Consider the following 17,381-nt stretch of genomic DNA (forward strand, 5'->3'; position numbering starts at 1 on the left):
AAAGAACAAGTGATTGACTGTTGTTCATGGACTACAGCATGGCATTCAAGACCATCAGCCCATTAAACTTATCATCAGCTTCAGAGAACTGAATCGCTGCTCGTTGCTATATAATTGGATCCTATTAGTACAAATTGACAGCCGTACTCCCTCCTTTGCGCCTTTGCGGTTGCAGCTCCTAGACTGTGGAACAGCATCCCTCTTCCCATCAGAACTGTCCCCTCCATCATCTCTTTTAAGTCGAGACTTAAAACTCATCTTTACTCTCAAGCCTTTCTTGATGTCCTCTGAGGGAGGGCTATATGTATGTATTTATGCATGTACTTAATCTATGAACCACTGTTGTATTAGTATCATAGGAGACCCATTCCACCCCTACAACGGGCTGTTCCAGCTGCTACGTTCAGGCAAACGCCTCCGTTGCCATGCTGTGAGAACGGAGAGGTTGAGAAGGAGTTTCTTCCCAGAGGCCATTAGGACTGTAAACTCCTATCTCACTGGGACTAACTTTAGTACCACTACTGCTTTTTTTTAAATTGCTGTTTTTTCCCCTTTTTCCTTCCGCCCACAATATTTAATATGTAAAAGAATATGTGATTCTGTTCCATTCTGTTTGTAGTCTGTTTGGTTGTTTGTTGTTTGTCTTTTTGCACAAAGTCCGCGAGCATTGCCACTTTTCATTTCACTGCACATCTCGTATGTGTATGTGACGAATGAACTTGACTTGACTCGACTCCACCAACGTAAAGCACTTTGGTCAACGAGAATTGTTTTTTTAAATGTGCTATAGAAATAAAAGTGACTTGACTTGAAGTGACTCCTTGATAACCATCAATACAGGACCACCTCAAGGCTGTGTGTTGAGTCCTCTGCTCTACTCTCTCTATACCCATAATTGTGTAGTTCCAATGTCATCTTTAAATTCACCAACAATACCACCATTGGTGGAGTAATATAATGGGTAACAATGAGTCAGAGAGCCAGAGGGAGATTGATAATCTGATTGAATGGAGCCGGAGCAACAATCTTGCTCTCAATATTAGCAAGATCAAGGAGCTAAGTATGGATTTCAGGAAAGAAAATTCAGAGATCCATAAACCTATCCTGATTGATCGGATGGTGATGGAAAGAGTCAACAGCTTGAAGTTCCTGGACCCAGCATATTGATGTAATCACAACGAGAGCATCAATGCCTCTGCTTCTTTAAAAGGTTGAGGAGATTTGGAATGTTGCCAAATACCCTGTCAAACGTCTGCATGCGTACCGTAGAGAGTATGCTGACTGGTTGTAATACAGCCTGGTTCGTCAAATTGAATGCTCAGGAATGAAGAAAGATGCGCAGAGTAGTAGACAGATATTGATCTCACAATATCACAGATATTGACCTCCCTGCCATTGAAGGGTTATATTCAAGAGACGCTGCCTCAAAAAACACCAGCCTGGCCACGCTCTCATCATGCTACTACCATTGGAAAGAAGGTACCAGCGGAAAGTCCGTGACCATCAGGTTCAAGAACAACTTCTTCCCAGCAACCATCAGGCTCTTGAACACTGCACAACTCTAATCATTACCTCAGTAACTATGATCTTCCATACCCTTGGTTTTAGGTTGCAATTTGCTTAATTACGGTCTGGTACCTAGTATTACTGATTACTAATTTATTGTACTATTGATTAATGTATATTTATTCAAGTGTAACGGGCCTGTTAAACACAGCAAGTAATAATTTAATTGCTCCATTGCCAGTACGTATGACAATTGAACACTCTTGACTATTGAAATGTGTTAGAACATGCACAAAACATTATTGATGCATATAAAATAAGCACTATGCACTCCATTGACAATCTTTCATAATCTATTTTAGAATGTCTTACAACAGTGCATATGGCAATCCTTTTTCCAGACTAAAATATTTAAACTATTGCAATTTCCTCACAATTCCAACGTACAACTCACGGCCGTGCTCTGTCTAGGTTCCGCAAACTCTCAACTAGAAAGAGCAGACAATTTGAACTTTAATCTAAGCAAGGCTTGGTGCAAGTCGATCACTTAGGCATTTAGCAAGTTATTTGTCCATGAATGTCACGAAACATCTTTTTAAAGTGGAGGTTGTTTCTTCGTGTAACTTTTTGTTCCTTCTGTCTTTCTTACTAGTTTGCCCAACCTCATTTTGTTGTTCAACACTTGTATCCAAATCCATTGATTTTCTAGATCTCTAACTATTGCAGCACAATGATGCAACAAGTAGAGTTGCTAACTCACAACTACATTGACCCAAGTTCAATGCTGATTTCCAATGTTGTCCATGTGGAGTTTGCATGTCCTCCCTATGACTGCTGGGGTTTGCTCTGGCTTCCTCGCACATCTCAAAAAATGTATGAATTGGTAGGTTAAATTGCGCCTAGCCTGTCTTTAATGAGTGGTAGAATCTCTCTGGTAATTGATAGGAATGTGTGGTTAAAATAATGGGTTAGGATAGAATTAGTGTAATGATAGGTGCTTGATTATTGGCATGGTCGGAATTCGCTGACAAAACTGTTTCTATGCTGTGGATCTCTATTTTCAATGATTCTTAATAACTTCTTCCTATTTAATTCAGTCTATGAAAATTCCTGTACTTCAATAAAATTATAGTTTCAAGCACGTTAGTTGATAAGCAGCTTGTTCATCTTTTAGCCCATCTATTAAATACAGATTTTAATTAGGAAATCAAAGCAGACCTCATAATATTCTTTTTACAACTGCGCCAGCTTTTAATTTTCCTATATAGCATATTTAGCTTTTAGTTATGTGCACCCCTTATTTCCTTGCCTCTTCCATTTATCTCCTTAGTTGACCTTTGTGTGCACCCTGTATAAATTCCCTTCAATCTTTTCTGTCCTCTGATTGTTTTCTTATTTGTACTTCACAATTAACCGAATAATTCCAAATGGAGTAATCTTCTATTGTGCCCAGTTTGCTCCCAGGGAATGATCTTTGGCATGTCTGATTTCTTTCATTCTAAAATTAACCTTCCTGGAATGCAACCACTCCACTCGAGCAGGTTGATGCCTTGAGGGCCTGTCTTTCTCTCAGTGATACAGTAATAAAAATACTTTCCTGACTGATGTGACAGAAAGAGATGAGATTTAGGTCATCCTCATACTTATTTGTAAGGGGACAGATAATAATCCTTAAAGCTAAAATTTGTTTTTCAAAACCACTATCATCCTGATTATATATTTTTATGGCCTGTGAGTTGCAGAGTCTCCATTCATCTTTAAGACACTTTCATTCCAAATCTGCTGTACTGTGTACTTCTGAAATTTTACCCACTCTGCAATTTACATCCCTGCTTCATTCACTAATGTCTTGAGTCAGTACTATTTAGACTCTGGCCTTTAAGGTGGCTCTACCTCTGTACTCCAAAATTGTCATATTCCACTGCCAATTTCACATCCATTTTAAAGTGGCTGAAAAGTGCCTCTTGCATTTCCAGCTGAGAACATTGGAGTTACAGAATCTAATTTATGTCTTGCTGTGGCAATACTAAAGCACCTAGTCAAAAGCAAAAGCTTCAATTCTATGCTTAACAGTGGTCACGAGCCCAAAATAACTCTTTGTTAGAGCGCAGATGGTAATTTACATAGCTTTTCTTAAAGGTTTTTTTTTCAGTTATTGGGTAAAGATTTTGCCTCTTTAACTCTGTAATCTCTGCTTCCCTCCTGAACTCATGATTAGGATTAGGGTTCAATCCTAATCTCACCCACTTTCCCAGCTAATTCATCGCACCCTACCATTGCAGGTTGAAAACGGAGTCCTTTCTGCTCAGTAGTAAAGGGTTGTTTATTGTTAGCTGCTATTGTTAGTCTCCAAAGGTTTCACTCTGCAGTCTACAGGTGAGAGTATTGCTACAAATGCCATCCATTAACTAAACTCGCCATGCTTGATGGAGTTTACTTATCACGTGGCTTGTAGCTCTGCATGATCACTGGCAAATATCAAGAAGTCATGATTTCAGGAAACATGAGCGTAAACATCACCACACTGCATAGTAAATCAGCATGTCAACCGACTGAATATCCACCATGGTCTTATTAATTGCAGGTTGTTCAATGCCCAGGGGTCAGGTTTAATAACATAATCCATGATTTACAGCGTTGCTCAATGTTTGTAGCTATTAAATTGAATTGCTCCTCCTTTAATCTACTATTAAAAAAATTGGATGTGACATTGGAAGAAAATGTAACAATTGTTAACAATTATTTATCATATTCATGTTACATGCATGACCTCATACAGCAATCTGACAAGAGTCACGTCAGAGTCAGGCTGCATGATATATCACTCCTCTTTCAAGCTTTATTGGAGCTTTTTATTGCAGTCTCAGGTTCTCAGTACACAAAGTGCTGGAATAACAGCAGGTCAAGCACCATCAAGTAATATCTCTTCTCATGACCCCCCCATCAATTGTGTACATATTTCGCCAACTACCTCCCTTCACCCCAGCCACCCTGATCCTTTTCACTCCTTTACTAATTTCCCATTCCAGAGACCCCATTTCCCTTTTATCCCCTTTACTCCCCTATGCCCCTCTACCCCATCCCTCCCTCCCTCCCTCCCTCCAATTATAAATGTCACTCCTCTCTTCTCTCCTTATCTTACACTCTTTTGTCTCCGTTGCCTTTGTCACGACACCCTCCCATCTGCCAAACCAATCCCTGTGACATGTACCAACGCATCAATGGCCGGGCTGAACTGCCCCAACCTCTCGTTTCCCACGTTTTCTCCTCTAATCCAATCAGCCTGAAGAAGGGTCCTGACCCGAAATGTCGCCTGTCCTTTCCTTCCTCAGATGCTGCCTGAAACGCTGACTTCCTGCAGCAAGTTGTGTTTTCCCCACCTGTTTTAGACAGGTGCCTTGATATTACAGGCTTCAAGGTCCCCTGAAAACGTTCCCACAAAATATAGTCATTTCATGGCACTGTGAGTGGAACAAACTCTTGCTGAACCTGTGTCAATCAACACTCTTATTTCAAGTACAGACATTTTCTCTACCATCCAGCCAGTCTTGCATAAGCATGACACCTTTTCTTTTCTCATATCCTCAATCAGTGACAATGTTGACACCCACTCTAGGGGTGGGTAGAGGAGAATGTCTGAGATGATTTGTGAAATTGGCATGGAAGAGTAGGAGGTGGTGCAAGATGCTAAGTCAGAAATGCAGGAAGAAAAAAAATACTTCACAAGGAAATGAAAATTTAAAAAAAAAGCAGATCATGGAAATCTAAAACAAAAATAAAAAACTGCTGGAAATACTCATCAGATCCAGTGCATCAATGGGAAAAGAAAACATTTCAGGCCAATAGTTAAGGAATCTGGGAAGCCATATTTCATGGACCTACTATTTAACAGAACCACATGGCTGAGTGTTGAAATTGTATACAAGAATCAACCACATTTGTGGCCCCAGAGTCTCACATTGGCCAGAGATTGTTAAGGTAGCAAATTTAATTCTCTGAAAGACAGTAGTGAACACAATGAGTTTTAATGAAAATCTAGTTGCCATTTGTGATGTTGTGATGAAGATAACATGATTTATTGGATTCTTGCACTGATGAAGGTAGTGAGGTGGATTTTTGTCCTTATTTATGCTAAAATATATTTAATTCTGCTTCTAATGTCAACGGAAACAATTTGATGTGGAGCTCAACAAACATATGTTACTGCATTACATGTTTAATGCATACAAGAGAGACAGAAGTCTATCCTGCTTTTTTTTAAATGATCATTGCTTTATCTGCCCATCCGAGTGCTTTGAAAAGATCCTTTTGGAACTATTTTAAATATAATGTGTTTTCCAAGTACATTAGCTGTAATTTATCCCCTAAATATTGCAAAACACTTGGAAGCTAAGTATCGCTGTGTGTCACCAATTTCCTTTGTTGTTTTGGATGACGATTGGTATTTTAATTTCAATTGCAAATCACAAGTGCAATTTATAGTATTACCACACTATGCAGTAAATTGGAGAACAAAGTAAGAATTGCATCTCATGGGTATACTAGTTGTGTTCTGAATCGACAGCTGAAGACAGCAAAATCTGCAGCACTAATTTGACACCAACTGTGCCAAATTGGGTTGGAACAATCCAGGCAATGCCATGTATTTATCATGCATAATGGAAACGGTTATCAGAAGTAATCAGTGCATATTTTTCAACACAGCTGTCAAGACTTCTCTTGCTTAATTTTATATTTTTGTTCTCATAGGTTCTAAATTCTATAGTGTAATAAACAATTTACTGAAGGAACTAAGTCGATCGAGCAGCGTCTGTGGGTGGAAAGGAATGGTTGATATTTTGGGTCGAAACCAAAAGTCACCAATTTAGCTCTGCCCAAGACCGTGAGATATTGTAGAATTGTAGATGTAACCCAGTTCATCACACACACCACACTTAAGGCAGGGGAAGTGGTAAATGTTCAGCAGAACTCAAAATCGTTACAGTAGGTTTTTAGCAAGCATAGAAGCTAAGAAAGAGGGAAAGGACAGGAAAGCAAAAAGGAAAAGTTGGTGCTAATTTCAAAGGCAGGTGGACACAAATGAATACGTCTTCAATTGCACCATTGCCCAACCAACTTCAACAATGACTTCTCCCTCTTCCCTACGTTCTCTTTAGATTTTCTCCACATCATATATGATTACTGATGGAACATTGACCACAGCATCTCCAAACGGGACTGGCCAGTGGTTTATGAGAAAATCATTTTTTACACAGAGAGTGGCGAATCTGTGGAACTCTCTGCCACAGAAGGTAGTTGAGGCCAGTTCATTGGCTATATTTTAGAGGGAGTTAGATGTGGCCCTTGTGGCTAAAGGGATCAGGGGGTATGGAGAGAAGGCAGGGATGGGATACTGAGTTGGATGATCAGCCATGATCATATCGAATGGCGGTGCAGGCTCGATAGGCCGAAAGGCCTACTCATACTGCACCTATTTTCTATGTTTCTATGTTTATCTGCTCATTTTGAAAGTGGAAATTCTCCTTTAGTGATATTTGTAGCTTGTAAAGAATTCTGTCGGTAAAAAAATGATTTTTCCAAATAGACCGTTGTGGCTATTTTGTCAGTTTTATCAGGTATAACTGATGTTCAAGTCCTAGAAAAAATACTATTACTTATGATGTTTTTCACTGGAGCAACATAAAACACAAACTTATGCCCTTAGTAATTTACTGTTACTTCTAAGCACGTTACAATGATAGGCAACATCATCATTAGCTAAAAAAAAAGAAGTGATTACCTACTTGTTGATACAATTAGTAATGATACTATGCAGAGTACAGTAAACCCTTGTTATAACAGACTATTGGGGGGGGGAGGTGAATTAGTGTCCATTATTGGCTATAGCCCACTATAACTGAATAAAGTATTTTCATTGCATATAGTTGAAACAAAGAACTGCAGATGATGGTTAATACACAAAAGGACACAGTGCTGGGTTAACTCAGTGTGTCAGACAACATCTTGAGAACAAGGCTCGGTGACGTTGGGACCCTTCTTCAGACTGATTCAGTCCGTTGAGTAACTCCAACACTCTGTGTTGTTTCACCTCAGAAGCAGGTGCCGATGCCACTGCTTTGCACCAGCGAGCTCTTCTTTACTGGTTGACGTGGCTGTTGTTACGGCTCATGTTGTAGCCCCCCCGACAGAACACGATTTGTTCAGGCCGCTGCTGCTGACAGGACACACTTGGTCACCTTGGGGTTCCCTCCCCATTCACCCAACAGTTTCCTGCTCCACTGCTGCCTCCTCCTATTCCTCCTTTCCCCCTGGAGTCGCCAACATGCTCCACCTTGGAAGATGTCAGCAACCGCGGGGGAGAAGGATGAGGAGGCAACAGTAGAGAAGGGAGTGATGGAGTGGATAAAGCGATGGGAAGAGGAGGAGCAGGTGACGGTGGGGGGGAGGGGGGGGATGGAGAAGCCGAGTGGACAGAGCAAAGGCGAACAGAAAGCAGTGTCAGCTAGTGAGGGGAGGGAGCTCCATGGGTACCGACCTTGTCTTGACTGTGGACTGAAGCGGACTGAAGAAAACCCTATCTCCGGGGTTACAATACGAACCACAATGACAGCCACATCAACGGGACCACGCTGTGGGTGAAGAGAGTTTCTTGTGTTTTAGCTGGTGGTGGCATCAGGAGCAGAGCTGGGAAGGCAGTGCAAAACAGGGTGGCATCGGCAGGTTGACCGAAATCCATCATAAAGGGGTCCATTCAAAACGTGGGTCTACTTTACTGATCTTCAGAGACCCACGTGTAGAACTGTGGTGTCTGCTACAAGGATAATGGTTGTTGTCATACAGTCTCTGGGTAGCATATGCAATGAAAGCCACAGTCATTGGCAAATTGACTCAAGTTTCCAACTGTTACGATACAGTGCATAATGTCACAGCAGGCGGCTCTTCCATTAACTGTCTCCATTCGTATGTAATGTTCCACTTCCATCATATATCCAAACCTCCATCTATTACTAGGTATAATGATGATGATTTTCCGACCTTGGAAAGTTGTGTCAAAATAAATCACATTTTTATTCATGTCACTGCAAACAACTTTCTAATCATTCAAATGTTAACTCCATCCCCATCAGAAAATCTTTATAGATATTTCAGTTACAAATTCCTGTTTCTGTTTCAGTAATTCTGGACTACTGGCCAGATTCATTTTGACATGATAATAATTACATTTTAATTCCAGGTTCAATATGCTATTGCACATTTTTACCATTTGGTTTGTACTTTTTTTAAATAGTTTAGATTTGAAGATACATAGGGCCTTACTGCAAGCGAATGAAAATGGCAAAATTGAAACCTTTATTGATTGTTCTGCAATCCAAACTGGTCATGCTGAGATTTTGGGAATTGGAAATATTTCTGTCCAATTTCTCCAATTAAGGCAGAGCAGTAGCATGCTGTCAAATCTGGGATGTGTCACATTTTAGTTTCTGCCACTTGCGGTTGCTCAAGATAATCAAAATATTTAAAAGCAAACAAGATCAATTGCCATTTTCTGATTTGCGTTTGGGACTTGTGCCAGGTCTTAAATGCTGCGAGTTTCACAAATGCATTTCATGAGTATAGACAGGAAAATTCTTGTGATTCTCTGCGAGCCTCCATATATTGTAGTTTGAAATATAAGGGTGGATAAACAACTTGTTTTGTTCTTAATAAATGAAAATGTATCCCTGGACTGCGAAGGAGTTTGTGGTTCATTAATTTGCCATATTTCCTCCCATGTTCATTTTTTTTTAAAGATAGACTCATATTCACATTCACAATTTGTTTCTTTCTCATGCAGGCATTGACTGAAATGGACGTGGAGAAAAACACTTATCTGGATGGTGCAAAGTGCACCTTGAAGATCTGAAAGGACGGGACTGCGATCCAACTGCAGGATGGTTACCTGGCTGAATATGTCTCCTGTGGATTGCTAGCAGAATAGCAGCTAGTGTACGAACGGAAGAAACTCTCACCCCATGAGCTTTGGATTTATTACTGGCATAGAACAACACTGAGGGTTTTTGGAGCTCACCCTAGTGAGAATCTGGTGATGACATCGTGTACAATGCTTCTTTACTCAAGATGGAGTTGCCCTGCATCACTTTTGGGACGTGTATCCACCATTTGCTTAAACATAGACTGCAGTGCTGCCCTCTGGATATTTAGCTTTGCCATCAGGGTGATGGTGTTAGAAGGCCAGATCAATTACCCTACTGTGAATACGCACTATGGGAAACTGCGGGGAATTCGAATTCCCTTGCCGAGTGAGATTCTGGGGCCCGTGGATCAGTACCTGGGAGTTCCATACGCCGCTGCTCCTGTTGGGGAGAAACGGTTTCAACCACCGGAACCTCCCCCTTCCTGGTCTGGAATACACAACGTTACCCACTTTGCCCCCGTCTGCCCACAGAACATCCATGGCGTAGTACCGGAAATCATGTTACCTATCTGGTTCACGGCAAATTTGGATATAGTTGCAGCTTACATCCAGGATCAAAATGAAGACTGCTTGTATCTAAACATCTTTGTCCCCACAGAGGATGGTGAGTCAGTGGGGGACAAACCAATGCTTCTTTTGTCCGGTTCTTTGTTGTTGTTTTGTCTGTGTGTTGCTATTTAGCATGAAGTGGTTCCCTGTTACCTATTCCCAAGTCCCCTTCCTGCATGCAGATGTCATGTGGCTCATGTTGGGCTTCTCCTTGCCTTGACCTTTCCATTTCTTACTATCTCTGGCACTGTTATGGTTCCTCTTTTGTTTCTTTGGCACAGTTTGACAGCCAAAAGCTAATTGTCACTGCAGAAAATCCGAAGCCAGATGCATTGCCCGCAGGATTAGTCCTCAGAGTTTGGGATTCACATTGTAATACAGTATATGAGGGTACAAGTGGGAGGGAAAATTTGTGAAGGGGGATTGCAGAAATATTCTCCCAGGACATGATTGGATTGTGACTGAATGTCTGATGCAAGATCACTCCCAAATCTAAAGGACTAAACAATCATTTGGCCTTTACTTGAGACTTTAATTCACTCCTTTGGCTTTATAATGTGAAGGCTGCAGATGGTTCATTAACTAAGACCCTAAGACAATTACCCAAGAATAATATCAGATTATCATCAATCAATACGATTTACCCAGGATTTAGCATCAACCATCCATAAATTGTTGTGAGTATACTATGACCAATGCCAATTAGTCAGATTATAGGATCTAACCCAGTAGTGGCCTTGATATTGTAAACATTTTCAGCAAAAATATATTTTTGACGTTTTGGACTCATTGCTAAATAAATGCTGTGGAACAGACCCCGCTATTGCTAGGGCTGTTCTCCCAAACACAACTGTCAACTTTGTAATGTATTAAGTTGGAGTAACTTGTCATTTATAGGTCACGCAATGGATTGGCATTGGTCCACCTTGCTAATGCTTTCTACTAATCAACGAGAATGGTATCAGCACTGTTGAAGTGCTTTTCAGGGTTGTTAAACTCATCCAAGTCCACTTTAACTCCAGACTCAGAAAACTTCCAGTGCATCTGCATAATATTTCCATTTCTCATCCAAATCATCTCAGCAATATCTGATTGATGTGTCAACTTGTGCTTGAACATTTTACCACCTTTTTCAAAATGTCAAAAAACTCCATTCACATTCCATCCAAAGCTATTAATTTCAGGGATAAGGTTGGATTGAATGAGATGGGTTGTCATTAATTAGCATTGAAACTATCATTTAGTTGATAGGTTGTATGCATAAGGTTTTTATTGAGAGTGGGTATGTGCCAAAGTTCAAAGGATGGTTGGAACAAAAAGAATATTCCTGATAGGATGCATGGTATATCGCAAATTTTAAGGAAGATTGAAATTAAAGGAAATTACAATTTAACATCTGGATTATGGAACATTTCAGAATCCTAATGTCTAAAATTGCAAAATAATATAATGTAAACATGTCTATAATCAACCAGCCTGTATTTCAGAAAAGGCGTCTGACTCTAAAAACTTCAAGAATAATTTTTCAGGATGAACTAACTTTTCAATTATGTGAGCAATTTATGTAGATTTCTTGAAAGCCTTTAGCAACAACCACTTAGGGAATATTGGCAAAGTTTAATAGTGACAACACCTGAATTATTTAAACATTTTCAATCTAACACAATATCCAAAGGTGTTTGGAGTGTGGAATTAGACAACGGGTAAACAATTGGATTGAAACTTATTAATAAGCAAACTAATAGAAAGAACCAGCGTAGGGCAGTTTTTCCAGATAATTAGAAGTGGATTGCAGTGTTCCACACTGTTAAGGACCAACTCTGTTCAATGTATAGGTCACTGACTTGGTTACACCATCAGGAGTATTTTTTTTACTAAACTACTACATGATGCTACGATTGTAAGAGGTGCATATTCATCCAAGTGTCGGAGTGGGGAATACAGATGTCCTTGCTGCTCCTCTAGCCACCAGTTCTGCCCTTGTGTAGTTCTTCTGTCAGCAGCTAGATCCACAAAGCTGACTCTGACCTGGCTGACAAAGTCCTGTACAACCGGGCCATCCAGCTGTAAATCACATGCTAGGACCTTAAAAAACCACACTGAATGAAGTGCTTTGATGGATAACTCCGCCATGCCCCAGGCTTGGCAGCCTGTGGAAAAGAAACATAAAACCATTTGGGCATTTGGGTATTTTGCTGACATTTGCAAACATTTAAAACCTTTAGAAAGATCAGACAATAGTTTTTTTTATTGAAGAAAATAATTGAAACAAAAACACAGGAAAGAATGAAAACAAAGCTAAATAAATTTGTAAAGTACTTTAAACATTGTAAATTATCTTACCTTTAACCATTGCAGTTATTCCTTTCCATTGAAATGGATAGTTTAGCTTATTAGTTTATTATTGTCACGTGTACCGTGGGGCAGTAATAAACTTTTGTTTGAGTGCTATCCAGTGAAAGAAAAGACTACAGACATGAATACAATCCACAGTTCGCAAATAAAGGATAAAGGGTACAACATTTAGTGCAAGATGTCCCATAAAGGCCGATCAAAGATGGTTCAACGGTCTCTAATGAAGTAAATGGGAGGCCAGTAGTTGCTGGTCTACATTTGTATGGGTTCAGCATTCAGGTCCCACAGTGCAATTGCTGGGAAGCTGCAGGAAGGTCGAACGACTCCAAAGAAGTCAGGAACGTATGCATTAGCGCACACACGTGCTGGAGCCCTGAAGAGCTTTGAGTAGTCAAATTCATTGCTCATAACTGTGCAAAATATCAGGGCTGCTTTTATTTAAACAATGGGAATTATGGGGAAATAAAATAAAGATATTTAAAACATAGAAGACATGGGGAAGGATGGTAGAGCCAGGCTTTTTTCAGGGATTGTGTAATTTAGAACAAACATTTACCTGGGTTCTCTGAATGGAACAGAATGGTTGTAGTGTGTAACTATATCACAATGGAGACAGCTGTAAGGGCTTTACAGGTGCTTTCAATTTGTTTAACTGTTAAAGGAGGAAGATTACCCTGGATCGCATTCTTGACCATCCCTGAGATAAAGTGCTTGCATAACTGAAATTACAATCTGTCATTGGATAAGATTCACTGCTATTCATACATCAAGGACGAATCTGCTGTGATACATCTGTCGCAAATTTAGCAACTTCTCTCCCAGTCCAAGCTAACAATTGAAGACCAGCCTGCTGAATTCGTGGAATGGAACTTGTCCTGACTTCTGACTAGCTCGGAGAGTAGAAAAGCATGTTAATTGACCAGAATCAATTTTGAAAGTAGATAAAAATGCTGGAGAAATTCAGCGGGTGAGGCAGCATCTATGGAGCGAGGGAAAAGGTGAAGTTTTGGGTCTCGACCTGAAAAGTCACCTTTTCCTTCGCTGTATAGATGCTGCCTCACCTGCTGAGTTTCTCCAGCATTTTTTTTATCTACCTTCAATTTTTCCAGCATCTGGAGTTCCTTCTTAAACAGGAATCAATTTTGAGATTTCTAGGCATCTTCCTCAGCAAGGCAATCAGTGGCATTGCATTGATCAGGCAAAAATAATACAGTTGAAATCTTGCACAGCTTAGCCCCACACACTGCCACCAACATAACATTTGGCAAGTCAATATATTCGGGAATATCACACAGTGTAACCAATGAAGAAGGAAGAATCACTTTGGTCTTTTAATGTAGTAGTTTCACAAGGCACTTGTAAAGGTTTCATCCATTTGATACTACTTCTAAAGATGTCATGCTTTTGCAACAGAGCATATCACAAATGTAGATATATCTTGAAAAGAGAGAATAGCCACAGCTGTTCTTATCCAAAGATCTAGGTAAGAAAATCTGGTGACAAGAGGAAATCTGAAATAGAAACAAGAAATTGTGCAAATGCTCAGCAGGCCATTATCGTGAGGAAAATTTAAAAGTCAGGTTCATACTACAGAGCTGTTCTAAAGAAGTTCTAAAGGACATTGGGTGCTTCTTTAAGTCAATGAAAATTTGAGAAGTAGGGTCATCTTCTTTGAGGCAGTTTATATCTGAATGTCTCTTTTTTAAATTGCTATTTCATTTGATCTACCTCACCATGAGGGGAGGGGGTGATGGAGTGGTGTTATGGTTCTCAGTTTAAATTCTCTCCACACTATGGGCGGAGTGGTACTGGATTGACAGCTCCAGCAGCATGGACCAAGCTGTGCCCTGGGATGGTTGAATATTTCTGCAAACAAAGGTCTCTCAGGTGTCTGTGTGTGTGCGTGTGAGTGTGAGTGTGTGTATGCGAGTGTGCGTGTGGGTGTGTGTGGGAAGGAGGGGTGAGACGGCTGTGATTGCATGCTCCCACTATGTTTGATGGAGCCTCATGTTATTTTGTAGTATTTTATTCATTTTACAGTAAAAAGAATATCGAAGGAATGCACAAGAAAACCCAACAAGAAAATATGTAGAAAAGGAGGTAGGTAGAAACCTGGTATCTGGGGAGGAGCGAGCATGCATTCTCAACGCAAGCAGCAAGCATCGTCATCAAACTGCAATTATCCAAATGGAAACACCAAGAAACTGTCAACAAGTGTTGGTGCCTTTTGATGAGAGTTTGATGTGTATTACACTGATGTCATGCATTTTGTTCATCAACCTTATCAGCTGAGCATTTGCAGTTATATAACGGGGAACAGCTGTCAACAGGGACAATCACAGGAACTTACAGCCAGAACATCTCCAGAGAGTGAGAGTGACAGTCTTTTGGTCAAAATGGTCAATTTGTGTTTTTTTTTGTGGATGAATCAATGGAAATACTCATAAATTTTATTTCCAGTTATTGGTTATAAATGATCTATATAGTATCGGCAGTAAGTTGTACTCAGTCTCAACATTCGATTTCTTTCAAAGTAATTGAATTACAGTGGCAGAAGAGAAAATACCTGCACCACTATGTAGCATACTTAATGCTTCTAAATGGAGATGCATTCTCTGACTCTCTTGATCGAAGGAAAGTTATACACATTCGGAAATTTGTGAGGAAAATAAGATTACGTTCTTAGGTATGAAGCAGAGGTATTAAGATACTTTTTATTATGCCTTGAGGGAACATGGACATTGATTCAGGAGAAAAGCCAATTAGGGTTTAAGATTAATTAAGAACTTCAGTCTGAAACTGATTAATCAATATGTGATTCTTGCCAGCTTTTCGGAATCTGTCATGCATGACCTGATGTTCTTGGGTAGTTTCTGAAGATAGTAGAAGGCAAGGTCAGTAAATCTCCTTTCCTGTTACCTTATCTGGCACCAGGAGGAGATAAATAACTCCAGTCTCAGCAACAAAGCATGTGATTGCTGCAGCCTGTGTATAACCACTTCAATTTTCTCTCTCCCACTCACCACCAGAGATCAAGATGAGAGCCAATGGCATCTTGCCGAGAACATAAATACATTGCAGACCATGGGAGAACAGTTGCCAGAACTGTGTTGGTGGTAGTTTCATGTCAAAGGCTGGGCAACCAAATTTTGGTTATTCTTTTGTTAATCCTACGGGTGTGTGTTGCATCTATAGTGCAGAGAATAACCAATTTCCCTCCATCAGTATCTGTGCCAGGAGAAGGTGAGGTTATGATGTATTGCACTAGAAAGAAAAGATAGGGAAATCAAAACATAAAATGATGGAAACATTTGGCAGGTCAAACAGCAATTATAGGGAAGGAAACACAAGCATCATTTCAGTTGGACCTGAAACAATAAATCTGTCTCTTTTCCCACAAATAATGTCAGACCTATATCCAACATGCTCAGCTTTTTTTAATTTCAAATTTCCAGCATCTGCAATTTTTCTTTGACTTTAAGGAAGGTAGAGAAATAGGTAGAAATATTCAGTACTTATATATATATATTTTTTTTTGCCTTAAGCAATTTATTTCTCATTGAAACTTATTATTGCGCATTGATTAGAAAGATCAATATGTCTCACTTTCCTCAATGCTGATTAGAACTGCTGTCTGCCTCCACTTCAGGTTCAAATTTCTTTATTCTGGTTTATGCCTCAAGTCAGATGTGGAATTATACTTTTAATGTTGCAACCATTGCAATCTTGTAATCACAAGAGACAGCAGATGTGTCAGACAGTTTCTGGGGAGGGAATGGAGATGTGGCGTTTCGGGTCGGATGCCTTTGGGTCAGAAAGATCCTGACCCAAAATATTTCCTGTCCATTCCTTCCCCAGATGCTACCTGATCCACTAAGTTTTTCCAGAAATGTGTGCTTTATTTGTGTTATCTCATCCAGTAGTCCAAGATCTCTAAAGCATTGACACAGCTAACACATTTGACCAATTCATTCTTTACGGATACGGATACAGTGTGGAAACAGGCCCTTCAGGCCACCGGGTCCGCGCCGCCCAGCGATCCCCGCACATTAACATTATCCTACACACACTAGGGACAATTTATTTTTTTACATTTACCAAGCCAGCTAACCTACAAACCTGTACATCTTTGGAGTATGGGAGGAAACTGAAGATCTCGGAGAAAACCCACGCAGGTCACGGGGAGAATGTACAAACTGTGTACAGACAGCACCCGTAGTCAGGATCGAACCCGGGTCTCTGGTGCTGCATTTGCTGTAAGGCAGCAACTCTACTGCTGCGCCACCGTGACTGCCTGTTCATCTTCTTGTGTGTGACACTTTATTTTTGCACAGATTATACTTTCCTCCACCACCTTACTTTATCACCCCAATTCGACTATCTTGTCATTCACACTTTTATATAACCGCCACTCTTCATCCCCACCAACGTCATTTCAACATTGTGACAGACAAATCTATGTCCTTGAATACATGGGTAAGCTCTTTCTTGGTAGCATTCATCCCATTTAAAAGCTCACAAATTTAACATTGTCACTGATTACTAATTTCAACCACTTAATTGTAATTTTCCCTCATTGGTTGCTTACAAATTTAAAGATATTAGGAAAATGCCATTTTTTGCTCAGTAGCTGCAACAAGATATCATGAGGGAATCGGAACTCAATTTTGTTTTAATTGGATACAGAATACAGCAGAAGAAAGTATGCCCTGCTATTTACAACACATGATATTATTTAAGTAGCATTATTCAATGCGTGCAAAATATTATCAAACTATACAGAAGTTCAGAGATAAAGAAAAATAATACTGCTCAAATTTAACTTTTGGTCTATTTCAAACCAGTTGCAGGTGATGTTATCCGAACAGAAACTGCCTTTGAAATGGCTCTGTTAAGTATTGTGTGAAGACAGGGCTGCCAACTATCACACATTGAGCGTAAGACTCACGCATTTCGACAAATTCTCACGCTCATCACAAATTTCGCACGCTGTGTC

At 40.0% G+C, this 17,381-nt stretch overlaps 1 protein-coding gene across 3 annotated transcripts in view; it reads left to right on the top strand.

The window, feature by feature from the left end:
• The window catches only part of nlgn3a (neuroligin 3a), a 232,911-nt gene that overhangs the window by 53,467 nt on the left and 162,063 nt on the right, over nucleotides 1-17,381 (top strand). For 2 of the 3 annotated variants that reach the window (XM_055643649.1, XM_055643650.1), the window contains exon 2: nucleotides 9,341-10,085. In XM_055643649.1, coding sequence (XP_055499624.1) covers nucleotides 9,593-10,085 — 493 coding nt within the window. In that variant the 5' untranslated portion in view covers nucleotides 9,341-9,592. Of the gene's footprint in view, nucleotides 1-9,340; nucleotides 10,086-14,425; nucleotides 14,486-17,381 lie in introns of all 3 variants that reach the window. The other variant, XM_055643648.1, reaches the window with a different exon arrangement.

This window comes from Leucoraja erinacea, chromosome 12 (assembly GCF_028641065.1).
Source record: "Leucoraja erinacea ecotype New England chromosome 12, Leri_hhj_1, whole genome shotgun sequence".
In the NCBI taxonomy this organism is placed as follows: domain Eukaryota; kingdom Metazoa; phylum Chordata; class Chondrichthyes; order Rajiformes; family Rajidae; genus Leucoraja; species Leucoraja erinaceus.